The sequence below is a fragment of the Macrotis lagotis genome, chromosome 3 (assembly GCF_037893015.1).
Source record: "Macrotis lagotis isolate mMagLag1 chromosome 3, bilby.v1.9.chrom.fasta, whole genome shotgun sequence".
Classification (NCBI taxonomy): domain Eukaryota; kingdom Metazoa; phylum Chordata; class Mammalia; order Peramelemorphia; family Peramelidae; genus Macrotis; species Macrotis lagotis.
Window position 1 is genome coordinate 295,837,009 of NC_133660.1, and position 26,249 is coordinate 295,863,257.

Genomic DNA, 26,249 nt, shown 5'->3' on the forward strand with positions numbered 1-26,249 from the left:
GGTTAACTTCAGGACTCTGGCCAGCCACAGATTCCATATTTACCACTTGCTCCATGCAGCACAGTTTTAACAAATAGATCAATTTAACTCAAAAGAATGCAACTAGAGAAACAAAAAAAAAATCATAGAATTGGAAAGTCCTTTAAGATATATAATATCACACTTAGGAAAAACCTTGGAACTATATAAAACAAGACAGAAACTGTTAAAAAATATTTCATTATAGAATTTTAAAGCTAGAAGTGACTTCATAAGCAATCTGATTTATCAGTATGATTTCAAAGATGGCAAGAAACAAAGGAAGTCACATTAATTCAGAAGGAATAGGGATGGCTTCCTTATTCTTCATTAAAAAATAGAATTCCACTCAGACAGTATTAAATCAGAATAGTATTTTGACAAGCCTGTGTTATAACTTTCACATTATAATACCAATTTACATTCCTTTTTTTTTAAAAAATCCATACAAAGAGAAAAAGAAAGAAGGAAAAGAAAAGAAAGAAAAAGAAGGAAAGGAGAGGAAGGGGAAAAAAAGAAACAAAATAGATAATAAAAGAAAGAGTGAAATTAAACATCTATTTACAAATATTGATGATTATTGGTAAAGAATCATAAACAGATATATTAGCTTTCATATTAATCAAACCATTTCTCATATGCCTGCTAAAGGGTAAATCTCTCAATTGACAGAAGATGAGAAAATGTCTCCTTCAAATCACACTGAGGTAACTGAATTCATCCTCCTGGGACTAACTGAGGACCTGCAATTGCAGAAGATTCTTTTTATAGTCTTCCTAGTGATCTACATCATCACCCTGGTGGGGAATCTGGGCATGATCATGCTGATTCATAAGAGTCCAAGACTCCACACCCCCATGTACTTTTTCCTCAGCCATCTCTCTTTTGTCGATTTATGTTACTCCTCCAACATCACCCCTCAGATGTTAGTCCATTTCCTCTCAGAGAAAAAGGTCATCTCCTATGCTGGATGTTTCACCCAGTGTCTTTCCTTCATTGCTCTGGTGATCACAGAGTTTTATATCCTAGCTTCAATGGCCATTGATCGCTATGTAGCCATCAGCAGCCCTCTGCATTACACCACCAAAATGAACCAGAATGTCTGCCTCTGCCTGGTCATTTTTCCCTATGTCTATGGCTTCCTGAATGGCCTTTCCCAGGCCCTATTGACTTTCCACTTATCCTTCTGTGGACCCAATGCAATTAACCACTTCTATTGTGCCGACCCTCCTCTCCTGTTATTGGCCTGCTCTGATGTCTATGTCAAAAAAATGGCCATGTTCATCGTGGCTGGCTTTACTCTCTCAAGCTCTCTCTTCACCATTCTCTGTTCTTATGTTTTCATCTTTGCTGCCATTTTGAGAATCCGATCTGCTGAAGGCAGACGCAAGGCCTTCTCTACCTGTGGGTCCCACCTAACCTCTGTCATTTTGTTCTACGGGACCCTCTTCTGCATGTACTTACGACCCCCTTCTGAGCAGTCTGTGGAGGAATCCAAAACGATTGCCGTCTTTTATACTTTTGTGTGTCCCATGCTAAATCCCTTGATCTACAGTCTCAGAAACAAGGATGTCATTGAGGCTATGAAAAAAATGTTCAAGAGAAAACTCTTCATGAAAATGGCAGGATGTATTACATAGACACGCTGCATGATAGAATCATGAATAAATAAACAATGCTTGACTTTCATCTCTCCATTTAATAGATATACTATATTTCTATTTCTAAATTCTTTTTTTTATAGTTACCAAATAAGTAGCAGCAGTAAGAAGCAGAGTCAATTTTCTTATCCACTTCCAAGTAAGTATTCCTTTCATCATATTGTATTTTCATCTTGTCTTTATAATGCAGACACAAGCCAGAATGAGAAACCTCTCCTATTGCCTGCCACATAATCCAATAGAATATAATAATATCACCTTGGGAAAAATTTTTATTATTGGCGATATTGATTGGTAATGAGAATTCAGTTAATAATGTAATGATAATGGTAATAGTACTAATGCTGCTAATGATATTTCTTCTGGCAATTCTCTTCATAAGAAGCTTCATGATATAATAGAGTTCTGCCTTTGAGTTGGGAAGGGATGAGTTTCAGCTCTTTGAAATATACTGCTTGTGTCATTTTATGTGATTCATTGTACATGTTGGTGGTCTATGCAGCTTTTGAATCTTATAACTTATAGATTGTACCAATCTGCTTTGATAGAATGTCCATGATATGAGAGTCCACTATATAAATGATATCACAGGTCCTAACACCTAACATTCCCTGTTCCTAATACCTAGATATCTGTAAACAATTCATTAAAAATTTCATAATTATTCACAATTTGAAGAAGGGCTTTCAAAGCAATAAAATAATAACAATCATAAACACGCATAGACATATTTAATTTCTTGGAACAACCTTGGGATGTAGGTATTTTATTATTTCCAATTTACAGATAAGAAATCTGGGGCAGAGATTAAGTGATTTATACAAGGTCACAGTTGGGAAGTGTCTGTATTAGAATTTGAACTTTTGCAAATTTACCTAAAACCAAGTCTTTCTCTCTTGTTACTATGCAACTCTACTGCTTTTTGTGTAGCCAACGAATGAGATTAGAACTCACCAGTCTCTGACATTTAAAAAATCATAGTTTCTCTGTTTCCTCATTTAGAAAATGGGAATACTAATAATAATAATGTGCTATTAAGGGTTTAATATGAGCTCTTCAGAAACAAAAACTATTAATGATAAACTTTTAAGTTTAATGTTTTATTAATATTTTCTCCATCGCTTTCTTAAATCTTAGATAGTCAAAAATCAATTAATCAAGTCCTTATTCATAGCACTTGATGATTGCCAAAAAGGTAGATCTTCACATTGATATTTTAACAGTCAGTTCTTATAAGCTCTCCATTAGAGCTGACTCCAACACACCACTGAACATCACTTACCCAATTGACTTTGATGAGAATCAAATGAGCAAATATATGTCAAATGAGAAACTTAAACCTAAAATCACTACAAGCAAGCAGCTAGAGATTCCAAATGACACATACGTGGAAGAGGGAGAGCATTATTTTTGTTCTCTAAAGGCAGAGAGGGTTGCCCACATTGAAACAGTATGAATGTCAGCTCTTAATTCCATTCATCATTTCACCAAAGGATACCTATCCCTTCAAGAAGTTATACAAAAGTACTTGCCTCAGCATTGTTTCATACTTGCCTAGGGGACAGAAGGGCTGGGGAGTCATGTGCTTGTATGATTCAATAAACTGATTTATAATATTTTGAGTGGTTGTGTCTTTCTTGGTATTGTGGTTCTATTTGCCAAAAAAAAATGAAGAAAAGAGAGGGAAAGTTATTTACTCCATGTAATGCAAGTAGTGAGTGTCACAACAGAATTCAAAACCATGTCAGATGATTACAAACTCCTCTAAACCATTTTTACCCCGGCTTTCTCCACTCCTTGCTCACCAAGTCCATCTTCACTCCAATTCAGATTCTCTTCCATTTTAGTGTTTATCTTAGACCTTATATTCTGACCAGTTTAAGTTTACATTGACCCTTTAAATCCCCTGTTCTCTTGGCTTTTTGCTCTTCTTATTTTGCTCAATTTCAACCATGGGTTGTGTAGCCTTTTCTTCTGTGACTCCCGTGCTTCTGAATGCTACTGGAAAAAGTAATGCAGATTGGGTCTACTGATCCAGTAAACTATTGATTTACAGTATTGTCATGGAGTCCAAATTCCGATTACTGCTTGAAGACATCTAAGGAGAGAACCCCCAGCTCTCATGGAAGTTCATTCCACTTTTGGTTAGCTATAATTTTAAAGAACAAACACTTCCCCTACCTTCTTTCCATTTCAAGCCTAAATTGTTTTCTCTGCAATTTTTTGCTATTTGCCCCAATTTGGTCCCCTTGAACCAGATAGAACTCCTCTTAACTTTATTTTCATAATAGCCCAAACAATTGAAGAGAGTTTGCAAATCCATTATCTGTCCTTCCCCTTCTGTACTGCTCTTTAAGGCCCTTTGCCATCCTAATTGCCTTCCTTTAGACACCCTCCAAAATATTTGCCATTATACTTCTTAATCTATGGTGCCCCAAACCAAATACAATGCTACCTAAGTCAGAATACACTGGAACTATCTCCTCTTTATTTCTAAGATCTTTCTGGCCCAAAATGATTTTTTAAAATTTGTTCTTTAACTACTGACCCCTCACAAACTTACAGACTTTGAAAACCATGGGTTTTTATTTTTACAATTGTTATCTTATTTCCTTTCCCTATCTATTATATCTGTAATGTGCAAGTCTTTGCATTCATCCATATTGAATTTCTTCTCCTTAGGTTTAGTCCAATAGTCTGTTTCTCTTCTTTGTCTTTCATCCAGTGAGTTAGTTTTCCTTCCCTATTCATGTCATTTGCAATTTAAATGGGTTTAAATGAACAAACAACCCTACCTCTATTCAATTCATTGATAAGCATGTTAAATAACCTGGGAACAAGCTCTGATCCTTGGAATGCTCCACTAGAAAACTCTTACAATGGAGATACTTAGCTATTTAGCTGCAATCTGAACCCATGGAATTGTACTATCATCTAGAACTCACAACTCTGTACTCCACAAGAATAATACAGGAGGATATTTCTAAAGAGCTTTGCCTAAATTTATGCAAACTAAAGCCTCATCATTATATTTACCTACCAGTTTGGCAATCTTGTCTAAAAAAGAGAGAATTTTATGTAACAAGACCTGTTATATTTCCAAGTAAAATATAAGATTGTTGAGTAGAGAGACTACTTTATTTGTTTAGGTTTTTGAATACCTAGCTTAGTTTAATACCTTGAACATATTGATTTTTTAGCCTGTTTTTTTTTTGCATTGAATTCTCATGATTACTGCTTTCAAATATTTTTAAAGGTTTTCATGACATGCTAGCCACCGATTAAACATGTTACTTGTCCTCAGAAGACAGAACTAGGAGCAAGGAGCAGTAGTAATAAAGAGGAAAATTTAGATTTGAGGTAAAAAACAACTTTTTTTATAATAAGAAAGAGCATAATACAATAATTTTTAAAATAAGAAAACATTTCAAAATTCAAATAGAAAAGCACTTAGATGATTCAGTGGATAAAGAGGTGGATCTGGAATTAGGAAAGCCTTGTTTATTTTCTTGTTTCAGTTACATTCAACTCTTCATGACCTTATTAAGAGTTTTCTTGGTGATTCAGTGGATAGAGCACCAGTCCTGGAGTCAGGAGTACCTGGGTTCGAATCCGGTGTCAGACACTTCATAATTATCTAGCTGCAGGGCCTTGGACAAGCCATTTAACCCCATTTTCCTTGCAAAAACCTAAAATAAAAAGAGTTTTCTTGGTGAGGATACTAGAATGATTTGTCTTCTGATTTCACAAATGAGGAAACTAAGGCAAACAGGGTTTGATGACTTGCCCAAAATCACAGCTAGTAAGTGTCTGAGACCATATTTAAACTCTGGTCCTCTTGACTCCAATCCACTTCTCCATCTTAGTAAACTCTGAAGTGCTATGCAAATGCTGAAATGCTGGCTCTTTTGTTATTATTATTAATTTAAAAATTGTTTTTCATCAATGGGTTAGTTTTCCTTCCCTAGTCTTACTTGAGTCATCTGCAATTTAAATGAACTAATATCTCTACCTCTATAGTAGTAGCAGGATCAGCAGTAGAAGCAGCAATAGAAGCAGTAATAGGAATAGGAGGAGGAGAAGGAAGAGTGGGAGCTTTGAATATTCTCTCATCATAAACTCTGAGCTTAAGTTTCAAGTGCGGAATTCTCTATTATTAAGTGCTTGAAATGCTTGCTAAAATTAATTGCAATTGTTGCGAATGCATTCCTTGCTCACTTTCTACAATCAACTATATGTCTTTTCCTCACTATAAGAAAATCTGAAGTAAAAAAATTTAAACATAGAACTATACATAACCTATTTAGTATTTTGGATAAAAATATAATTATATAGAACCTGAAAGATTTTAAAGACACCTCACATATTGAATTCCCAATTGATCTTCTCAACAACCATGTCAGGCAGATGCTATTATCCCTATTTTATAGTGAACAACCTGGGAATGAGGGAAGTCAAGTGTTTTGGCCAGGGTCACACCTCTAGGAACAGTCTGAAATTTATACTTGAATTCAGGTTTTCCTGACTCCAAAATTTTACACTCTGTCCACTACTGGCCTTTTATGACTAAAAGATTCTTTATAAATGTATCAAGTGACCAGTTGCTTTCCAATAGTTAAATTTTAGTAAATGCCCACGCAAGCCTTCAGTCACACATTTATGAGGCAAAGAAAGGTACCACTAAGTCACATGGGAGCATGAATAATTAGGAGAATCAAGCTCAAAAACTCCTCTAATTGATATGGGTCCCTAAGGATATTGGATGAATGAATGAAAATTGTTATGACTTCCTGGGAGTGGGTCTGTGTCATGCTTCAGAGAAAACACCCAAGAAATATATTTTGATTCAAATCCATTACTTTACCATTTTGGATCATAGTCTTAAAAGGGAAAGGTTTCTGAGAGATCATTTGTTCAAACCCAGTACAAGAAGATATATGGAAGGATAGTAACTCAGACCATGCCCTTCTTCTGAAATAAACAATGAGTTCCTATTCAGAGGCCCCACCACTATGACAGGTAGGCAATATTTTTGTTGTTTTTATTTTTGTTTATTTTTGGTTTTTATACCTTGTTTGAGGTTTTATTACCCATACATTATCTTATCAATGTGAAAAGACTAATATGTATACAAATTGGAAAATTGCTCCCATTTCTGCATGTCTATATAATATTTATATTTAAGGTTTTACTTGGCACAATATAAAAATGTCAACATATGTCATTTCATTCCAGTCTTGATCACTACTTAAGTAAGCTCTGTCTTTTGATCATCAGTTTGAGAGACCTAAGTAGTTGTAGCAAAAACTTCTAATCATGCCAGAATACTTTGATAAATAAATAATTGAATGCAAAAAACAAGCATGCATAAGAAAGGTATGTAGAGCTGAAAGGGCCCATTGAATAACAGAACTGCAAAAAAGTGTGAACTCTATGGCTCCTCAGTTATCTCTCTTTTGTCTATTTATGCTACTCCTCCAACATCACCCCTCAGATGTTAGTCCATTTCCTCTCAGAGAGAAAGGTCATCTCCTATGCTGGATGTTTCACCCAGTGTCTTTCCTTCATTGCTCTGGTGATCACAGAGTTTTAAATCCTTGCTTCAATGGCCATTGATCGCTATGTAGCCATGAGCAGCCCTCTGCATTACACCACCAAAATGAACCAGAATGTCTGCCTCTGCCTGGTCATTTTTCCCTATGTCTATGGCTTCCTGAATGGCCTTTCCCAGGCCCTATTAACCTTCCACTTATCCTATCTGAAACATTTCAAGTTCTTAAATATCTAAGACAACTTGCTATTCCAATATTTTTCATTTTCCTTTGGATTATTAAGTTCCTAGATTATTAAGCTGAAAGAAGATTTAGGGGAAAAAAATAAAGGATATCAAAGGAAGAAAGGACCTCTGAGAGCTTCTTTGAGAACACCATGATTTTATATTGTTGTTCATTTTTCAGTCATATTAAACTCTTCATGAATACATTTAGAGTTTTCTTGACAAAGGTACTGAAGCAGTTTGCCATTTCCTTCTCCAGATCATTTTACAAATATAGAAACTGAGCCGAACAAGATGAAGTAATTTACCAAGAGCCACCCAGCCAGTAAGTGTGAGTTCATGAATTCATGATTTTAAGTCTAATGATCTATCTAGTGTAGAACTTAGCATCCCTGATTTTATAGATGACATGAAAAGACAAGAAAAAGTAATCAAAAACAACCATTTATTTGATGGAAGAGGAATTAAAGTCATGACTTGATAGGTTCAAAGGTGGGTAACTTTATTAAAAATCTCTCATAATTGCATACCTTAATTAATATTTTTCCTCACAAAAATGAGTTCCAATTGCAATGTGATTAATGATGAAGATGATGATGATGATGATGATGATATCAGTTAGCATTTGTTTATTATTTTAGGAAGAAAACATTTAAAAATTTATATATAATTATTCTTTTAAACTTCATGACAGCCCTTCAAGGTAATGCTTTTCATCGCTCCAATTTTCAGATACAGAAACTGATTCTGAGAAACATGGTCAAGGTCACAAAGATTAGGGATGTGGGAGGTAGTAGAAAAACATCCACTATGCCGTCTAGCTGCCTAGTTAGTTTTTATTTAGATTTCATAAAATATTCCTCTTGTATAATCACATTTTCTATTCTCATGTAAACTTAAAAATTGATTTTTCATAATGCCTTTCAGAATGGTAGGATAAATGTAGCTTGTAAACACACATAAATGGATAGTATCCTTTATGTGACAAGTCTTGTTTATGTTTGTGTGTGTAGGTTAGAGGGGGAAGAAGGAGGGAGAGAGGGAGACAGAATGAGAGGGAAAGAAGGAAAAGAAAAAAAAGGAAAAGAACCTAAAAAGTTGTATGCAAATACTAATACTGAGAGAACATCCTAAAGTGAAATAAGTACTACTTTTCATATTATCACAAGTCCTTCTCAAAATGTTGATGTGTACATCTCTTAATTGATAGGACAAGAGAAAATGTCTCCTTCAAATCACACTGAGGTAACTGAGTTCATCCTCCTGGGACTAACGGAGGATCCAGAATTGCAGAAGATTCTTTTCATAATCTTCCTAGTGATCTACATCATCACCCTGGTGGGGAATCTGGGCATGATCATGCTGATTCATAGGAGTCCAAGACTCCACACCCCCATGTACTTTTTCCTCAGCCATCTCTCTTTTGTCGATTTATGCTACTCCTCCAACATCACCCCTCAGATGTTAGTCCATTTCCTCTCAGAGAGAAAGGTCATCTCCTATGCTGGATGTTTCACCCAATGTCTTTCCTTCATTGCTCTGGTGATCACAGAGTTTTATATCCTTGCTTCAATGGCCATTGATCGCTATGTAGCCATCAGCAGCCCTCTGCATTACACCACCAAAATGAACCAGAATGTCTGCCTCTGCCTGGTCATTTTTCCCTATGTCTATGGCTTCCTGAATGGCCTTTCCCAGGCCCTATTGACCTTCCACTTATCCTTCTGTGGACCCAATGCAATTAACCACTTCTATTGTGCCGACCCTCCTCTCCTGTTATTGGCCTGCTCTGATGTCTATGTCAAAAAAATGGCCATGTTCATCGTGGCTGGCTTTACTCTCCTAAGCTCCCTCTTCACCATTCTCTGTTCTTATGTTTTCATCTTTGCTGCCATTTTGAGAATCCGATCTGCTGAAGGCAGACGCAAGGCCTTCTCTACCTGTGGGTCCCACCTAACCTCTGTCATTTTGTTCTACGGGACCCTCTTCTGCATGTACTTACGACCCCCTTCTGAGCAGTCTGTGGAGGAATCCAAAACGATTGCCGTCTTTTATACTTTTGTGAGTCCCATGCTAAATCCCTTGATCTATAGTCTCAGAAACAAGGATGTTATTGAGGCCTTGAAGAAAATATTCCAGCGAAAGTCTTCCATGAAAATACTACGATGAATTTTGTAAGTATCATGAAAAAAATTTAGCCTAACCTTCTCAAAGGAGTATTAAGGAGAACTCATGACTCCTGGGGCTAATAGTATCTGAAACACATATTTTCAATAAAATAATTTTCATTGCTATTAATAATGATTATAATTTTTTATTCATCATGACATAGAAGATCTCATCATATATTACAAAGAATGTATGTTTGAAGTGCACTCAGTTTCTGGAACTATATGTATTTGCGGCTGCAATTTTTGACATTAGTTTTTCAAAACTTCATTCATGTTGCTAGATATGAAATCATTTTTGATGTGGCTTATGTGGACATTTATTTACTTGATGATGAACATTTGTTATAAGTGTTTTTTTTAATTCTTTCTTTTATTTCCCAATGAGTGGGAGAAAAATAATAAAAACAAAATTTAATAAAGCGAAATTGTAATTTGACTGAAACATTTTTTCCTTTATAACCTTATCTTCATGAAGTGAATATTTAATCATTTCTATAATTTTGTTAAACTAGTTCAGCATTTTAAAAATATGAAACCTTTAGTTCCTCATATTAAAATATCATATTATCTTTATATTTGATTTTTTTCATGGTTTTATATTTCAGTTGAAGGAACATGAGTGTTTAAGCTAGAGAAGAGAAAATTTGATGATGAGGTTTTGGAGAGGAGAGTCATGATCACTGACTTTAAATATCTGAATTTCTTGTCTTGATCTAAGATTTAGATATGCTCTGTACCAGGGGAGAGAAGTAGGAACAATTGAAAAGAGGGAAATTTAAGTTTGTTGTCAGGGATGGGGGAGCTCAACAATAATTGTTACTAGTATTTGAAAAGTGTATAACTCTCTAGCTGTTACCTTAAAAGATCTAGAGAACCCTGACATTTTATATTTTTAATAATTCTAGTGTTCTGAGGGTGGCATCTCAGTCAAAGAGCTACTTAAATTTGACAGTTATATCTGGAGTATTTAAAAAATCTTGGATGGTACTCCCAATGTTGATATTAGGGATAAATAGCTCCTAGAAATAGGAAACAATGTTTGAGGAGCAAAGTGTGTTCAGAATAATAGAATACACAGGGACGACAAACCTTAAAATCCGTGCCTGGTGCTTTACCTGGCTATCTAGTCATGGGCAGTATAGTTCTTTAGGGCATGTAGTCAGTGACTTTCACTTGATATGTTTTTTAAAGGAGAACATTTAAACATTCTGATCAAAAAGTCATTGCTTCCATTGGTGAACCAAAAGTGACTATTTTTTTAATTAACAATATTTTATTGAAGAATGAAAACTTTGCAAAGGGCCTCTTTTAACTCAACACTTCCATTTATTCCAAAACAGTTTCTTCTTTATATTCTTGGCTAAAATGAAAAAAATTAATTTAACAACAGTTTTTCCCCCCTAACTGTATAATACATGTCATAAAAGTTCAAGACAAAGTTGTGACTTGTGACCAGTGGCACAATCTTTTAAAAGTTAAACTTTCCTTCCTGTCTTACATCCCTTGTGCCTGGCAAATGACAAGCAAATAGAAATTGCTTTTTGATTGACTGATGGATACTCAGCCAATGCATATCTAGGAATTGACATTAGGCTTTTTGAAACTCAGTGTCTTATTTCCATTAAAATATGATACTGTTGGGGTGGCTAGGTGGTGCAGTGGATAGAGCATCCTCCCAGGAGTCAGGAGTACCTGAGTTCAAATTGGGCCTCAGACACTTAATAATGACCTAGTTGTGTGGCCTTGGGCAAGCCACTTAACCCCACTGCCTTGCAAAAACTAAAAAAAAAAAAAAAGAAAGAAAGAAAAAAAGACATCATACTGTCCAATAGTGATAGTTACTGGAACTGCAGAGACATTTTAGCTAATAAAGCATTTATTTTGAATTCAATTGAAAACTGAAGATTGAAAGTAACTGATGGGGGGCAGCTAGCTGGTGCAGTGGATAGAGTATTGGCCCTGGAGTCAGGAGTACCTGGGTTTAAATCCAACCTCAGTCACTTAATAATTACCCAGCTGTGTGACCATGGGCAATCCACTTAACCCCCATTGCCATGCAAAAACTAAAAAAAAAAAAGTTAAGTGATGGGATGTCATTTGAAATCTATTATATCAATGCATTTAAATATTAAGGGATATAATGAGATCTAGTTATGCAAACATTTTCCTCACATCACAGACTATTAGAAGTGATTATTTCTGGAACAACTGGAACAGGAATGTTATGTGAAGGAAATTTGACTCCTTTTCTACCGATCATAGGCATCCATCCATTATTGAATGTAATCCCAAAGAAATTATTTGATTTCTGTGAATCTCAGTTTCTCATCTCTTATTTAATGTATTAAGATTTTTGGTTGTTATCCCATAGTATCATTTTGAAAAAATCATTCATTAATGGTGCTACATTAAATCTGTTATGTGGTTAAAAAATAAGAAACAAACTAAATAGACAAAATAAAGAAAAAACAAAATTCTATAGATGAATATTTAATTTCAAATTTTATACTCAATGAAAAACTTTAAATTGTTCCTTCTGGGTTTATTTGAAGGGGAAAAAATCCCCATAAGTCACAATCTAATGGGACCAATTTTCCAATTGATTATTCCTTTATTACAATTGGTGGATTCTTGGAAAACCTCTGTCCAAAGACATAGGGAAATTAATGACATGCTTGTTTTATAAATCCTCCAGACATGATCCTTGTTTCATTTTACTATTTTCCCATGTAAATCTGCTTGAGTCAATGGTGAGTGAATGTTGATTTTCTAGATAATATGTTGATTTTATAGAAATGGACAGAGGTAAAGATTCTGATCTCTGTGACTATTATTGAATATTATGTAAACATGAACAATAGAGTAATGAAGAAAGTTATGATCTTAGATAGAAAATACTGATCATGGAAAGGGATATTAACAGAATGTCAGAGCCAAGAAGAACCCTAGGACATCAAATTTTGAAATTGGAAGGAATAAAAGACCAAAAATTCTTAATTTGGAGAGACATTAAAATTGGATTCAATATATTTCTCCAGCATTTTAACAAGTATCCATCAAGGCCTTCCATCTAGAAAAGCTCCAATAAAAGCACATTAATGCCCCTGCCTTCTCACAAGTCCACTACTAATTTCCCCATTGTATTACTGAATTCTTGAGTCCCGTTTTCTCTATTTTTTAGGTTGCTCACTTTTACATTAGCATGTTCCAAACTATTTTCTAAATGCACAATTTTTCTTTCCCACAAATGATATCTTGAAATAATTTCTGATATTACTACTTATACTTTCCTTCCATCATTTTATTAGTCTTTTCAATGTTCTTTGGGTTCTGTGGCTGTGTTTTCTTCTCTAGAGTTCTGGCTGTGGTTTTTTGTTTGTTTTTTTTTACAGAAGTATTTTCCAAGTGTCTTTTCTCTCTGATTGTCTTCTATAGAAGAGAAAAATAAAAAATTGATATACCTTTGTTAATATTTTTATCATGACCTGAAGCACACCAAAGAGAACATTTCCACATGCACAAAGCAGAATGCAAAAGGATTACTTTATAAGAAAAAATGTTCATTTTATACTATTTGTTTTTGTCTACATATTACTTTCAAAACTTCCTTTCTTAACTGTGTGTTTCTTCTAAACTTCACTCTGTTCTCTTCTGTGCATTTAGAAAAATGTTACATCAGGCTTTTTTAAAAATTATTGTTAAGAATTCCTTTAATCTACCTATTACACTAAAAACTTAGAGAAAGTATAGTCAATCATGAAAGACAAATACCCAAGGTGATCATGTACAAAAATCTATTCCTCTGAAGCTTTTGATCAGGAGGCAGATAATTTCTTCATATCTGCTACCTTGAAGGCATGGTTGGCCATTGTATTAATCAGAGTTTTCAAATTCTTTTTGTTACCTTGTAGAAATTATTCTCTCAGTTCTGTTCACTTAACTACATCAATCCATCCTATCCAAGCTTCTTTGGAATCATCTCTTTGGATATGTTTTATTTTTGATTCCTTTTGTATCACATCTTGTTTAGTCATTTCTCTCAGATACCATTAAAAGTCTCTTCAATTTTATCTCTTTTCCTTTTCATTCTACTTTATTTTTACTATTTTTGCTGATATATCATATTATAAGATCTCTCACTTTTAATTAAAGGTGCTTTATTTTATACCATTCTGATTGTAGGTCCTTGATAACTGAACTGCTTCTTTTTGCATGTTTATAGTATCCAGTCATTGATGTGGGAGATGATTAAGATAAACTTGAATTTATAAGGTTCTTAATGTTTTCCAGTTACTGTTCTAAATACTTTATAGATATGATCTTATTCAATTCTTCCAACCACCTCAGGAGCTTTTGTCATCACCCCCATTTTTCACATAAGGAAAATGAGGCAGATTGAGATTAAATGACTTACTCTAGGTCACAGAACTAGTTCCTGACTCAATTCTCTATCTACTATTCCATTTGATTCTGTATTTTAACTGTGACTTTTTTTTTCTTTGGGGATTCTTTTCTGGGGGTTGAGTATTTTTTTTTAAATTTGCCCTATAGTATTAATAAACATAGGCAGATTTCATTTGTTTGAGATTTAATTTAGTTAGCTCTGGGATCAAAGTTTCAATTCCATTCTCAAAGCTACATGTGACATTTTCCAGGAATGCCTATAGAAAGGGCAAGAATCCCAGGGATCTCTCTAGATCTTTGGGATTTGGTGCTTCTCTCTTATCCCCATGGCAAAGAATAGTTAGATTTTTGGTAAAGAGGGAGCCAAATAAGAAGCTCCTGGGTAAAACAGGACAAGAAGAACTAAACCAGGAGAAGGGACATGGCAATACATTCCACACCGAAGCACCATAAGCATTAGAAGAAGCTCTTCTTCAAAACCACAGCCACAGGGAGGCAAGAGTGGTGAAAGCTAAAGGAATAAATAGCAATGCATAAGTTGTGGGTTTGTTATTAGTTCCTTATTTTGGTTGCTATTGTTATAACAAGCACAATAAAGTAACTTGAATGGTAAGGGAAAAAAAATCAGACACGTGAGTAATAGGGTAATACTGGTCATCTGTATCGCTTACTTTAGCTGGGTTCAATTGTTACCTGTATTCAAATATAGTATTTTATTCTGTTAAAGATATTATCTGAATGATTTAACCTTATTTCTAATGAATATCATTGGGATCTTATTTTTTTTTAATTTCTGTGAGACTTGAGAGTGTGGGATACCTCTGAGTGCCAAGAGAGAGTGATTTTTCTTTGAATTAGGCAACCTTCAAGTTTGTGTTTAGAAAGAGAGACAGTAGCCTCTATCTTACCTGGGCAATAAATGGTAACTATTTATATGTTCAATAACCATTATCCCAACAGCAGAATTTCCATGAACTCAGGCAATTGCATTCTTTTTCATCAGATCATGGAACTAATCTATTGTGTCAACTAATGCTACATATACAAATACACTTATGTTATGTACTTAGCAGATTCAGAGTCCATAAGCATTCATTAACCACTAAATACTGGAAATATTAAAAAATGACCATCTAATAGTTTCTTACCTCAAGGAGCTCTCAAAATAATGGGAGTCGATAACACATTTTAAAAAAGCTAAAAATGGAGGGATAATCCCTACACAAGATACATATATCCTTCCATATATGATTAAAAAATAAGGATTTTATAAGGAATATTTGTTGTGAAAGCTTTCTGCTTTCCTTCCAATCTTGGTTGCATTTGGCTATGTTTGTGCAAACCCTTTTTCATTTAAAGTAATCAAAAATACTCATTTTGAATTTCATATTTTTGTTCTTTTGTCATCAGTTCTCCCCTTCTCCCTAGATCTTACAAGTAAACTATTCTTTGCTCCTATATGCTATGGTATCAACCTTTATGTCTAAATTTTGTACCCTTATGTAGGTATAATGTGTTACAGTTAGTTTATATCTACTTTTCTGTTTTCCAATAGATTATACCCCAAGTTTTTATCAAATGGTTTGTTCTTATCCCAAATGAATAGCTTTACCTTAATAATTTTTCAGCAACAAATATTCAAACAGGTATAAAATAAAATTTATCACCTTCCCAAGTGATACTCTTTTTGAATCTTCTCTAATTCTGTTTTCAGCACCATTATCTTCCCAGTCATCTAGGTTTATAAATTCAGATTCATCCTCCTGACTGTCCTTTCCCTCACAGCTTCAATATCTAATCATTTGACAATCATAAAATTGTCTTACCAGCCTTCCTGAACACTCATTAGTCACCATTATAGTTCAGAACTTTATGAACAATCAGATGCCATTCTATTTTATTTCATATATATATTTTCCCTCTACCTTCCTTTCCCTATCAATAATCTTTAGTTTCTGAAATAAATATGCTAAGTCAATGATCTGATGATGAAGTCCCACAACTAGATTTTTTATATTTAATTTTATTTTTCTCTGGTTACTTGGAAAAACAGGTTTTGGCATTCACTTTTAATGCCTTGAGTTGTGAATTCATTCTCTTTCTCCTACCGTAGTTCCCCTAATTGAGAAAGATAATTATTTTATGTAGTTTAAAACTGGGCAGTTATGAAAAGGTTTACCACATTAGTCATATAAAAGTATATATAACTCCATCCCTCCCAGAAAAGAGTCATCAAGAAAAATAAAGTAAAATAAAGTATGCTTCAATCTGTATTCATACATCATTAGTCCTGTCTTAAGGACACATAGTATTTTTTTATCATAATTGCTTCAGAGTTTTCTTGAGTCATAGCATTGCTGAGAAAAGATAGATCAATCACAACTGATCATCTGTCAACATTGCTATTACTTTGTATATAATACATTTCCCATTGCATCTGCTCATGCAATTTTTTTTTACTAAGAGCATCCTATTCATCATTGATTTTAACAGAATAGCATTTCATCTTGATCACATACCACATTTGGTTCAACCATTTCTCAACTGATGAGCATTCCTTCAGTTTCCAGTTACCAGACACCAGAAAAGAGCTATTATAAATATGTTTATGCAAATAGATCCTTTTCCTTTCTATTTTTCATCTCTTCTGGAATAAAGACCTGGTAATGGTGTTGCTAGGTCAGAGGGTAATAGCCCTTTGTGAAGAGTTTTAAATTGATCTACAGAATTGTTGAATTATTTCAAAATTCCTCCAACAGTGCATTAATGTCTCATTTTTTCTCCACCCCCTGAAACATTTGTCATTTTCTATTTCTGTCCTATTAGACAATTCAATATAAGAATATCTCAGTATTGTTCCAACCAGCATTTCTTCTGTTAATAGTGAGTAAGGTCATTTTAAAAAATGATTTAAAAAGATACCATTGATAACTCATCTGAAAAATATTCATATCACCTGATCATTTATGAACTGGGAAATGGCTCTTATTTTTTTTTATAAATTTGACTCAATTTTCTAAGTTTGAGAAATGAGATCTTTATCAGAGAAAATTATTTCAATATTTTCCCCCACAGTTCCTACTGCTAATTGTATTTCCCTCCAGCCTCTTTCTCCATCCCCATTTATTCTATTCTTTCTCTCCTTTTCACCTTGTTCCCCACCTCAAAAGTGTTTTGTGTCTGATAACCCCCTCCAACAATCTTACCTTCTTTCTATCACCTGACCCTACCACCTTTCTCCCATCCCTTTCCTCTCCTACTTTCCTTTAGGGTAAGATTTCTATGCCCAATTGAGTGTGTATATTATTACCTCTCTGAGCCAGTTTTGAAGCAAGTAAGACTCACTCATTTCCTCTCTAATCCTCATCTCTTCTTCTCCCTTGAAAAAGTTTTTCTTACTTCTTTTAAATGAAATAACTTATCCCATTATAACTCCCTCTTTCCCTTTCTTTGGATGCATCATTCTTCTCTCACTCATTAACGATTTAATCTATTATCCCTTCATATTCAACCTTTGCCTTGTCTATATATGCTTCATCTAACTGACTTAAAGAGAAAGTTCATTTGAGTTGTCACAACTCTGTCCTTTGCAGGAATATAAGCATCATTCAACATCATTAAGTCCCTTATAATTTGCCTTTCCTATTTACCTTTATATGATGGATTTGAATCTTGTATATGAAGATCAAATTTTTTTTTCATCTCTGGTTGTTTCATCAGGAATGTTTGGAAGTTCCCTATTTCATTAAATATCCATCTTTTTTCCATGAAAGTGTATGTTCAGTTTTAGTGGATAATTGATTCTTGGTTGTCTTCCAAACTCTTTTGTCTTCTACTGTATCATATTACAAGTCCTATAAACCCTTAATGCATAAACTACTAAATCTTGAGTTATCCTGATTGTGGTTCCACGATAATTGAATTGCTTCTTTTTGGCTGTTTGCAATATGTTCTCTTCAATTTAAGAGCTCTGAAATTTGGCTATAATATCCCTGACATTTTTCATTTTGAGTTCTCTTTCAGGATATGATCAATATATTCAGTTTCTATTTTACCCTCTGCTTCTAGAATATCAGGGCAACTTTCCTTGACATTTTTTTGAAAAAATGTCATCTGGTTCTTTTTTTGGTCATGGATTTCAGGTAGTCTAATATTTTTAAATTATTTCTGCTGGATCTGTTTTCTAGGTCAGTTGTTTTTCCAATGAGCTATTTCAAAATTTCTTCTAGTTTTTCATTCTTTTGGTTTTGTTTTATTTATTTTTATTTCTCACAAAGTCATCAACTTCCTTTTACTCCATTCTATATTTTAAAGAATAATTTTCTTCATTGAGATTTTGCATTTCCTTTTCCATTTGACTAATTCTGCTTTTTAAGATATTCTTCTCCTCATGGACTTTTTAGACCTCTTTTTCCATTTGGTCAAGTCTTGTTTTAAGATGTTAGTTTATTCAATATTTTTAATATCTCCTTCACCATGCTGCTAACTTGGTTTTTATTATTTTTCCACATCTATCTCATTTCTCTTCCCAATTTTCCCTCTATCTCTTTTAATTGATTCTCAAAATTATTTTTAGCTCTTCCATAGCTTGAGACAATTCATATTTTTTCTTGGAAACCATGGATATAGAAGTTTTGATGTTATCTTCTTCTGATCTTCCATATGACCATAGTAATTGTCTAAAGTCATATTTTTTCTTCATTTGCTCATTTCCCCTGTCTGTGACTTGATTATAACTCTTTTTTGATGTAGAGCTCTGCTTTTGGGGTGCAGGGTGCACTGTCAAAGTTTGTAAGGATCTTTGCATGTATTTTCAGAAATATTTCTAGGGATGTGCAAGTTTTCAATTCTTCTAATGCCTTATGAGCTCTGACTACACTCTTTGCCTGTGCTCTGGTTTGTGGATGACCACAAGCAGCCCTTCCCTGACCTGGAACTGTGAGGAAGATCCTTACTCTGTTATGACCATAAAGTCTGTTGTGCTTCTGCTCCTTTTCCTGGGACTGGGGCCCCATACTGAGACCCAGATATGAGTATGGGAAAAGGAAAAAGAGTTCTGCCTCAGTAAGAGCAAAGAAAATCCTGTTATTTCCTTTCAACTCCCTTACCATCCAGGCACTGAGATTCTGGGAAGTGGAAGCTGCTGGTGGTACAGTTGCTCCCAAGGACAGCTTCTGATCTGCTGGGGTCTGGTCTGCAATTTTGAGGCCTAGTGTCATAGACTTTTCCTGCTGACCTTTCAAGCTATCCTTGCCAATCTCTTGACTGAGAAGTCTGGAATTCACCACCACTGCTACTGACCCAGTTACATAGCTCCCTGTTCCTGGACAGCTGAGGCTGCTTCCCTTTGGCACAACTTATACTGCTCAAAGCTCCTCTCTCACCATGTTGCAGCAGACCCTTCCCCTGGATCTTTCAAGTTGACTTGTGGGTTCTACCACTCTGGAATTTGATTAGAATAATTATTTAAGGGTATTTAGAGTTATTTTGGGGAAAGCTCAGGTGAGTTCATGCCTTTACTCTGCCATTTTGGCTTCTGATCCCATTATTTCATATCTATATCTATATCTATCTATCTATCTATCTATCTATCTATCTATCTATCTATCTATCTATATGTAATGTTTAGTGCCTCACAATCAATTCTGTAGTAAACTATGTACTTCTCAGACTGACAATTTGGTCTTTTGCAATCTAACTCCCATTCACTTTTCCAATATCATTTCATGTCCTTTTCTTTCCTCACTTCACATCCTCACTCAAAGTGGAATTTTTTTCTGCTGTCTGATATCAACATCTTGCATTCCACCTTTTTCCACTATTTAAGTGTATTTACAATATACGCCCTTTTTAATTCTTCCTTTAAGAATCTTTACTTTTCATCAATATTTAACTTAAATAACATATCATCAGGGAAGCCTTCACTGGTCCCTGTGACTGAATACTTTTTCCTCAAATTAGTTTGTACATTTCTTTGTATATTTTCTATTCTATCTGACATAAGGTGCACAAATATACAAATTGCTTTGTCCTTATCTTCATACCAAGGCCAAGGTCAGTGTCTTATACATAATGAGTTTTCTCCTCAGAATTTTTCTGAGTCTTGATTTTACCTTTTCATTGCATTTATCATAAAATATTCTTCAGTAATGTTATATGTGTTTTGCCTTATATTCCTAAAGCAAATGATCTAAATAAAAAAGTGTATCTCTCCTAGGGTCTATTAAGTCAGTTATAAATTGATGATTGTTGAATAATTTCATTATGGACAGTTGTGAGTATGAGTGGAACCATAAAGAAATTGTAGGACTAGAGACATAGATTAGATAACAGAACACAAAATGTTAAAGATTATTGTTGCAGTGAAAAGTCCAATGGGTGTAGAGGGTCAGGAAATGTTAGTTTGATGTACAGTTAAACCATTTACTATATGACCTTACTCCTGGGCCACATAGTACCCTGAGATTCAACTTTTTAAATAATGGGTTGAGCTTCACATTCCTCTAAAGTTCCTTCCAGTTTTAAGACTGTGTAATGCTATAATTTATTACGATATTTTTTTCCTAAGAACCCTTCTAATTTCAAAGTTCATTCAAACTGAAAATCACAAAATGTGCAGAAGAATAAACTGAGAACAAGAGAAGGAAAGGGACTTACTCAAAGTTACACAGAGATTTAGTAAAATTGAGAAATAGAATACAGATCTTTGGCCTAGGCTATCAGTACGCAAGTACATAACACATTTATTTATCCTAACCAGTGATACGGTATGGCCTCTCTCTTAGCTCAACCTGAATAAGCAGATACATGGGTGAAATCAAGGTGTGGAATCAAACAGAGGTGAGTGAATTTATCTTGCTAGGACTCTCAGACAATCCCAAACTGCAACTGATTCTCTTTGTGGTATTTCTTATCATCTACATAGCCACCATGGTGGGCAATTTGGGGATGATCCTGCTTATCAAGATTGAGCCTAGACTCCATACCCCCATGTATTTCTTTCTCAGCAACCTGTCCATTGTGGACTCATCTTATTCCTCTTCAATCACGCCCAGGATGCTTGTAAACCTCTTTGATGAGAAGAAGACCATCTCCTTCAATGGTTGTGCTGCTCAGTTTTACTTCTTTGGCTCATTTGTGGGAATTGAGTGTTTCCTCTTAGCAATGATGGCATATGATCGTTATGTTGCCATCTGTTACCCACTCTTGTATTCTGTTATCATGTCTGAAAGAATTTGCCTTTTGCTTGTGTTTACTGCATTCTTAGGTGGATTTAGTAATGCAGCTGTTCACACTGGCATGACCTTCAAGTTGTCATTTTGTGGCTCCAACCTGATTAACCATTTTTACTGTGATACACCACCCCTCCTGAAACTCTCTTGTTCTGACACTCATATCAATGGGATAGTCATCATGATTTTCTCCAGCTTCATTGTCATCAGTTGTGTCTTGATGATCCTAATTTCTTACTTTTTCATCCTTGTCACCATCTTAAGGATGCGCTGTGCAGAGGGAAGAAGCAAAGCCTTCTCCACCTGTGCCTCCCATCTCATGGCTGTTACCATTTTCTTTGGGACCATTCTTTTCATGTATTCACGTCCCACCTCCAGTTATTCAATGCAGCAAGACAAGGTTGTTTCTGTATTTTATACAGTTGTCATTCCCATGCTCAATCCCCTCATATACAGCTTAAAAAACAAAGATGTGAAGGATGCCCTGAAAAAGGTCATACAGAGATATATGCCTCAATAATGGACAGTCTGCTATCCTATGAATTCTATTTTCCAATTTACTTAAATCATTATGAGGAGATGATTGAAAAAGTAAAGCATTGTGTAATGTTTTAGTCGCTTGGTACAACTAAATGAATATACTTTAGCAGCTTGAGGCTTTGGAAAAAATTAGTTTGTTGGAAAGACTGCTTTTCTGTTTAAAAATAATTTAATATTAGTTAAGAAAACCAAGGAAACAATAATTTATATGTACTGTAGAAACAGAGAAGTTTGATAAAGTAAATGGGTAAAGTTGAATCAAAATATATTACTGAAATATTAAAACTATTTCTTGCTGTCATGTATCAAATGCAGGATTAAGATTAGACCTTAAAGAGGATATGGTTTCTTTTTTATCACATTCAACTGAGATCAACGTATACCATGGAAAAAATATAAAGACTAACAGACTGACTTCTGTGGGGGTGGGGGGAGGGAAGCAAGAATGGGGGGGGGGGAAATTGTAAAATTCAAAATTAATAAAATCTTTCTAAAGAAAAAAAAAGATTAGACCTTAAGGTTTTCTGTCAATGTTCTATCTACAATTGTTCTGCTATCTAATATTTTAGATCATCTTACTGTGGACCACGATCAAACCATGAAAAGTATCCTTGCCTCTGTCTTAACATATTTCACTTATTATACCTGCAAGATCCCCATCTCCCCCCCACATCCCCCTTTTTTGTCATTTTTCGTGTTTCAGTAATTCTTTGAATATTACCTCATCCATTTCTGATCCCTGTACAATACTGTGGTCAATCAGGAATGACCACCGTATGTAATGGTTTTGTTTAATTTTTCTTCTGGAAGTGGATGAGGTGTGTATATAAATAAAGATTTTTTTTTATTAGTTGAATTCCAGTTACTTCAGAAAACCAGTCCAAAGACATGGAGACAGTAAATAAAGTTGCTAATAGCAATATAAAAACTTTTTGATTGGATTTGGACGTTCATGAAAGGGTGTTCATGAATCTGGAAAGGTAGGTTGGTATCAACTTGTGAAAGCTTTGAATGCTAAAAAGAAGTATCTATATTCACTCTTATGGGTAATAGGGAGCATTGAATAGAGAGCATAACATGAAAAGATCTAGGTTTTAAGAAAAATTCCCAGAGAATAAATTGAAAAGATGAGAAGCTGAATGTAAACAGACTAAAGAGTTGTTTATTGCATTAATCCAGATGAGAGTTGATGAGGGCCTGAACCAAAGTGTTGGTAAGTACTTGGAGATAATAGAATGGGTGAAAGAGATGCAGTCAAATGAATAGTGAAGTAAACAGAACCACATCAACAACTTATATAGTTAGCAACAATGTAAAAATACACAGCTTAGACAAATGTAAGAACAATGATCAGGACAATGGCCAACCATGTTTCCATGAGGTATGCTGTAGCACACCTTGATTTTGTTGCAATAGCTTTGTTTTCCGTTTTCCTTTTCTTGGGGATGGATGGAGAGAAGAGGTAAAAGAGAGACAAAATTGATTTTTTCCCTTAAAAATGAATTAATAATTTTTAACAAAGTACTTACATCCACTCAGAACCGTAAGTAGTCCTTACCCCTGTCATTCCTTTGCTTCCACCACCTACTACTATGTTTAGCCAACATTATCCTTATTTTACTATAAAAATTATATTTACTTCATTAAAATTTTTACTTCAAAAAATCTTTATTTTACTAAAAAATATTTTACTTAAAAATGGTTTCCCCAAAGTAAGGCAGGGATCAGAGTTCAGTTTGATTCCTCTTTTGAGTTTCTCCTGCAGTTGCAAAGCCTATGAGGAGAACCTGGGTAAGATATAAATGTATACAAATTAGAGATTTGTTTTCATTGATGAAATAACAATTTTCTGGCATTAGGCTGAACATCCTGGTTGCTTGTGGTTTCATGTCTCTTTCTTTTGTACATAGATATTGGCATTTTGATTTTTTTCATTAAAATGGCAAGGACTCATTGCATCCTTAATGCTTATCATAGTGCCTGATGCTTAATAAATTCTTATTGACTTCCTGGTAATTTAGATTGGGTCATGCCAGACCAGTAATTTATTCACAATTAACAAGTAAACAAATTAAGAAATTACTAAGAAAACCATGTGTATGAATTAGAGCAAAACTATACATTCTATTATTTTGTTGCTCTTTTCACTAGGTCCTTTTGGAAATTGTATTGTCTCAAAAACTGAGAAGGAATATGTTCTTTTGACAATGGAGAACTCAAGAAGAATTCTGTTGTTCTGAAAACAGTAAATGAAGCAAACACTAACTAAAGTGAAATATAGTTTTGTGAGGTTTCTGATTTTATTTTTACAACAAAAAAAAGGGTTGTGGGTTTTACGAACATTCATGTTTGTATGCCTTCTCATGTTATTGATTGATATTGAGCTTCCAATCCACTAAATCTCCCTCCAAAGATTCATTCTGGATAGAAAATAACAAAATGCTTAGCATGAAAAATTAAAAGATTTTGAATTAGGTGTTTTTTGTTCTTGCTTAATTTGCTACAGCAATTCTAGTTCTTGGCTTTCCATAAATATTTTTTATCACTTTCAGGTCAGGAAATTTTTTTCTATTCCTATTTCATTCCTACCATTAGAGTGTCATGAATGTCTAATTGCATACACACATATATGTGCATGTCTACACACATGTATGCATATTTGTATGTATAAAAATTCAAATGTTTTGGGGACAAGAAAAGTTTTTAAGTAAAAGGTAATGTTTGAGTTTTGTCTTGAAGGGAAATTCTATGATGCAAAGATGAGGAGAGTGGTTGCCAGGAATAGGGGTGGGACACTAATGCAAATGAAACCAGGAAAACCTATGTTGAACTATTGGTGTGACTATGAGTAAGTCACATAATTTCTCCGTAATTCAGGTAACTCTCCACTACTAGAAGATGCCAACCACATTGGTTAAGTGGGTTTCCTTACATTGGCATTTCTCTAGTTCCCATGCCATGTAATGAGTTATTCATGGGAAACTTGGGACACCAAAATACTTTGTGAAAGAGGAATCAAGTGAATGATCATCAACTTGCTATGGTGAAAAATGGTTTATATTGAAAATAAGATCTTAATTCTAATTCTTTCTTCTGCTTTTTACTATCTATATGATACTATCTATATGGGCAAGTCACATCAATCTCTAAACCTCATTTTTTTCTTGTACTGAAAAAGAAAATAATAATGTTTGTAGCAAACCTTCCTCTTCAGATTTTTGTGAGAAAAGTCCTGCATGGATAGAAGGACTATGGCTATTAGGATTCTCTAGGGTTAAAAAGGATAAAAGAACCAAAGAAAAGAAAAAACAATTCTGGAAATAAATCCTTATCCCCAAATTTTCCTACGAAGAAACATTTTAATTGTGTCTTTTGGGTTTCTGAAAAATCCCCAGAGATTATGACTTAGTCATAGCAATTAATTTTCCTATAAAGCATTCCCCACCCATTTGTCCTTATCTTATACTTTATGGGCCCTTGGAGTATCCCTATCTACAGGTAGGAAAGGCAACGAAGCAGGGACTTTTGAAATCTCTAGCATAGTGTTTTCATTTTTTTTTCTATTTTCCTAAGTAGAAATGACTGAGGCAATGGTGATCTGATGGAAATGAAGGTTTGGGGTAAAGTTGTTCAGACACAATTAATAATAAGGATATGACCTGCTATTACTACCACCACCACCACTACCACTACCACTACCACTACTACTACTACTACTACTACTACTACTACTACTACTACTACCACAACTATTACTACAACAAATGATAAGAGCTAGGATTTATATAGTATTTTAAGATTTTTAAAGTGTTTTATACATATTATTCCATTTTATTCTCCCAGCAACCCTTTGAGATAGATTCTTTTATCATAACTCATTTTTGTGGATGAGGAAATCAAGACTTCAGATGTAATCTAGGGTCGAAGGCCCCATAATTGTTCATTTCTGAATGCAGGTATTCCTGACCCCAACACTTACCTTCTACCCATTCTGTCAGTTAGAGGCTAGATGCAATTAAAGTTTCATTTTGCAGATGAACACCTTGAAGCTTTGATATTCACAGATGAATAGCTGAAGTATCATTTCAACTCGGGGCTTCTTGACTCCAAATTTAGTACTCTTTCTCCTAATAATAATAGCTAATATATATAACACTTTTTAACTTTACAAATACCTTCTCATTTTATCCCAGGAGGGTACTATTAGCTACTATTATCATCATCATTTTAGTTGATGTTCAATTGTTTCAATTGTGTCTGACGCTTTGTAATCCTATTTGTGGTTTTCTTCACAAAGATACTGTAATGGTTTCTCATTTCCTTTTCCAAATCATGAGGCAAATGGGGTTAAGTGACTTGCCCAGGGCCCCATATCTAGTGAGTGTCAGAGCTCAGATTTGATCTCAGGAAGAGGAGTCTTCATGACTCCAGATCCAACACTTAAGTA

The 26,249-nt window shown here is 34.4% G+C and overlaps 3 protein-coding genes across 3 annotated transcripts; all 3 read left to right on the forward strand.

Moving 5' to 3' along the window:
• The first annotated feature begins 701 nt into the window (after positions 1-701).
• LOC141516802 (olfactory receptor 5M10-like) lies at positions 702-1,658 on the forward strand. The gene has a single exon (XM_074227774.1). It carries the CDS (start codon positions 702-704, stop codon positions 1,656-1,658), a length of 957 nt encoding a protein of 318 aa, XP_074083875.1.
• Positions 1,659-7,723: 6,065 nt separating this feature from the next.
• Positions 7,724-9,653, forward strand: LOC141516803 (olfactory receptor 5M10-like). Its single transcript, XM_074227775.1, has 3 exons — positions 7,724-7,786; positions 8,666-9,599; positions 9,635-9,653. The coding sequence occupies exons 2-3, from the start codon at positions 8,677-8,679 to the stop codon at positions 9,651-9,653; spliced, it is 942 nt and encodes a 313-aa protein (XP_074083876.1). The 5' UTR covers positions 7,724-7,786; positions 8,666-8,676.
• Positions 9,654-20,831: 11,178 nt separating this feature from the next.
• Positions 20,832-21,782, forward strand: LOC141516804 (olfactory receptor 5AP2-like). The gene has a single exon (XM_074227778.1). The coding sequence runs from the start codon at positions 20,838-20,840 to the stop codon at positions 21,780-21,782; it is 945 nt and encodes a 314-aa protein (XP_074083879.1). The 5' UTR covers positions 20,832-20,837.
• The last annotated feature ends 4,467 nt before the right edge of the window (positions 21,783-26,249 follow it).

What these genes read in the sequence shown, in the direction of transcription:
- LOC141516802 (XM_074227774.1), top strand. Translation starts at nt 702, where the DNA reads ATGTCTCCTTCAAATCACACTGAGGTAACTGAATTCATCCTCCTGGGA.
- LOC141516804 (XM_074227778.1), top strand. Translation starts at nt 20,838, where the DNA reads ATGGGTGAAATCAAGGTGTGGAATCAAACAGAGGTGAGTGAATTTATC.
- LOC141516803 (XM_074227775.1), top strand. Translation starts at nt 8,677, where the DNA reads ATGTCTCCTTCAAATCACACTGAGGTAACTGAGTTCATCCTCCTGGGA.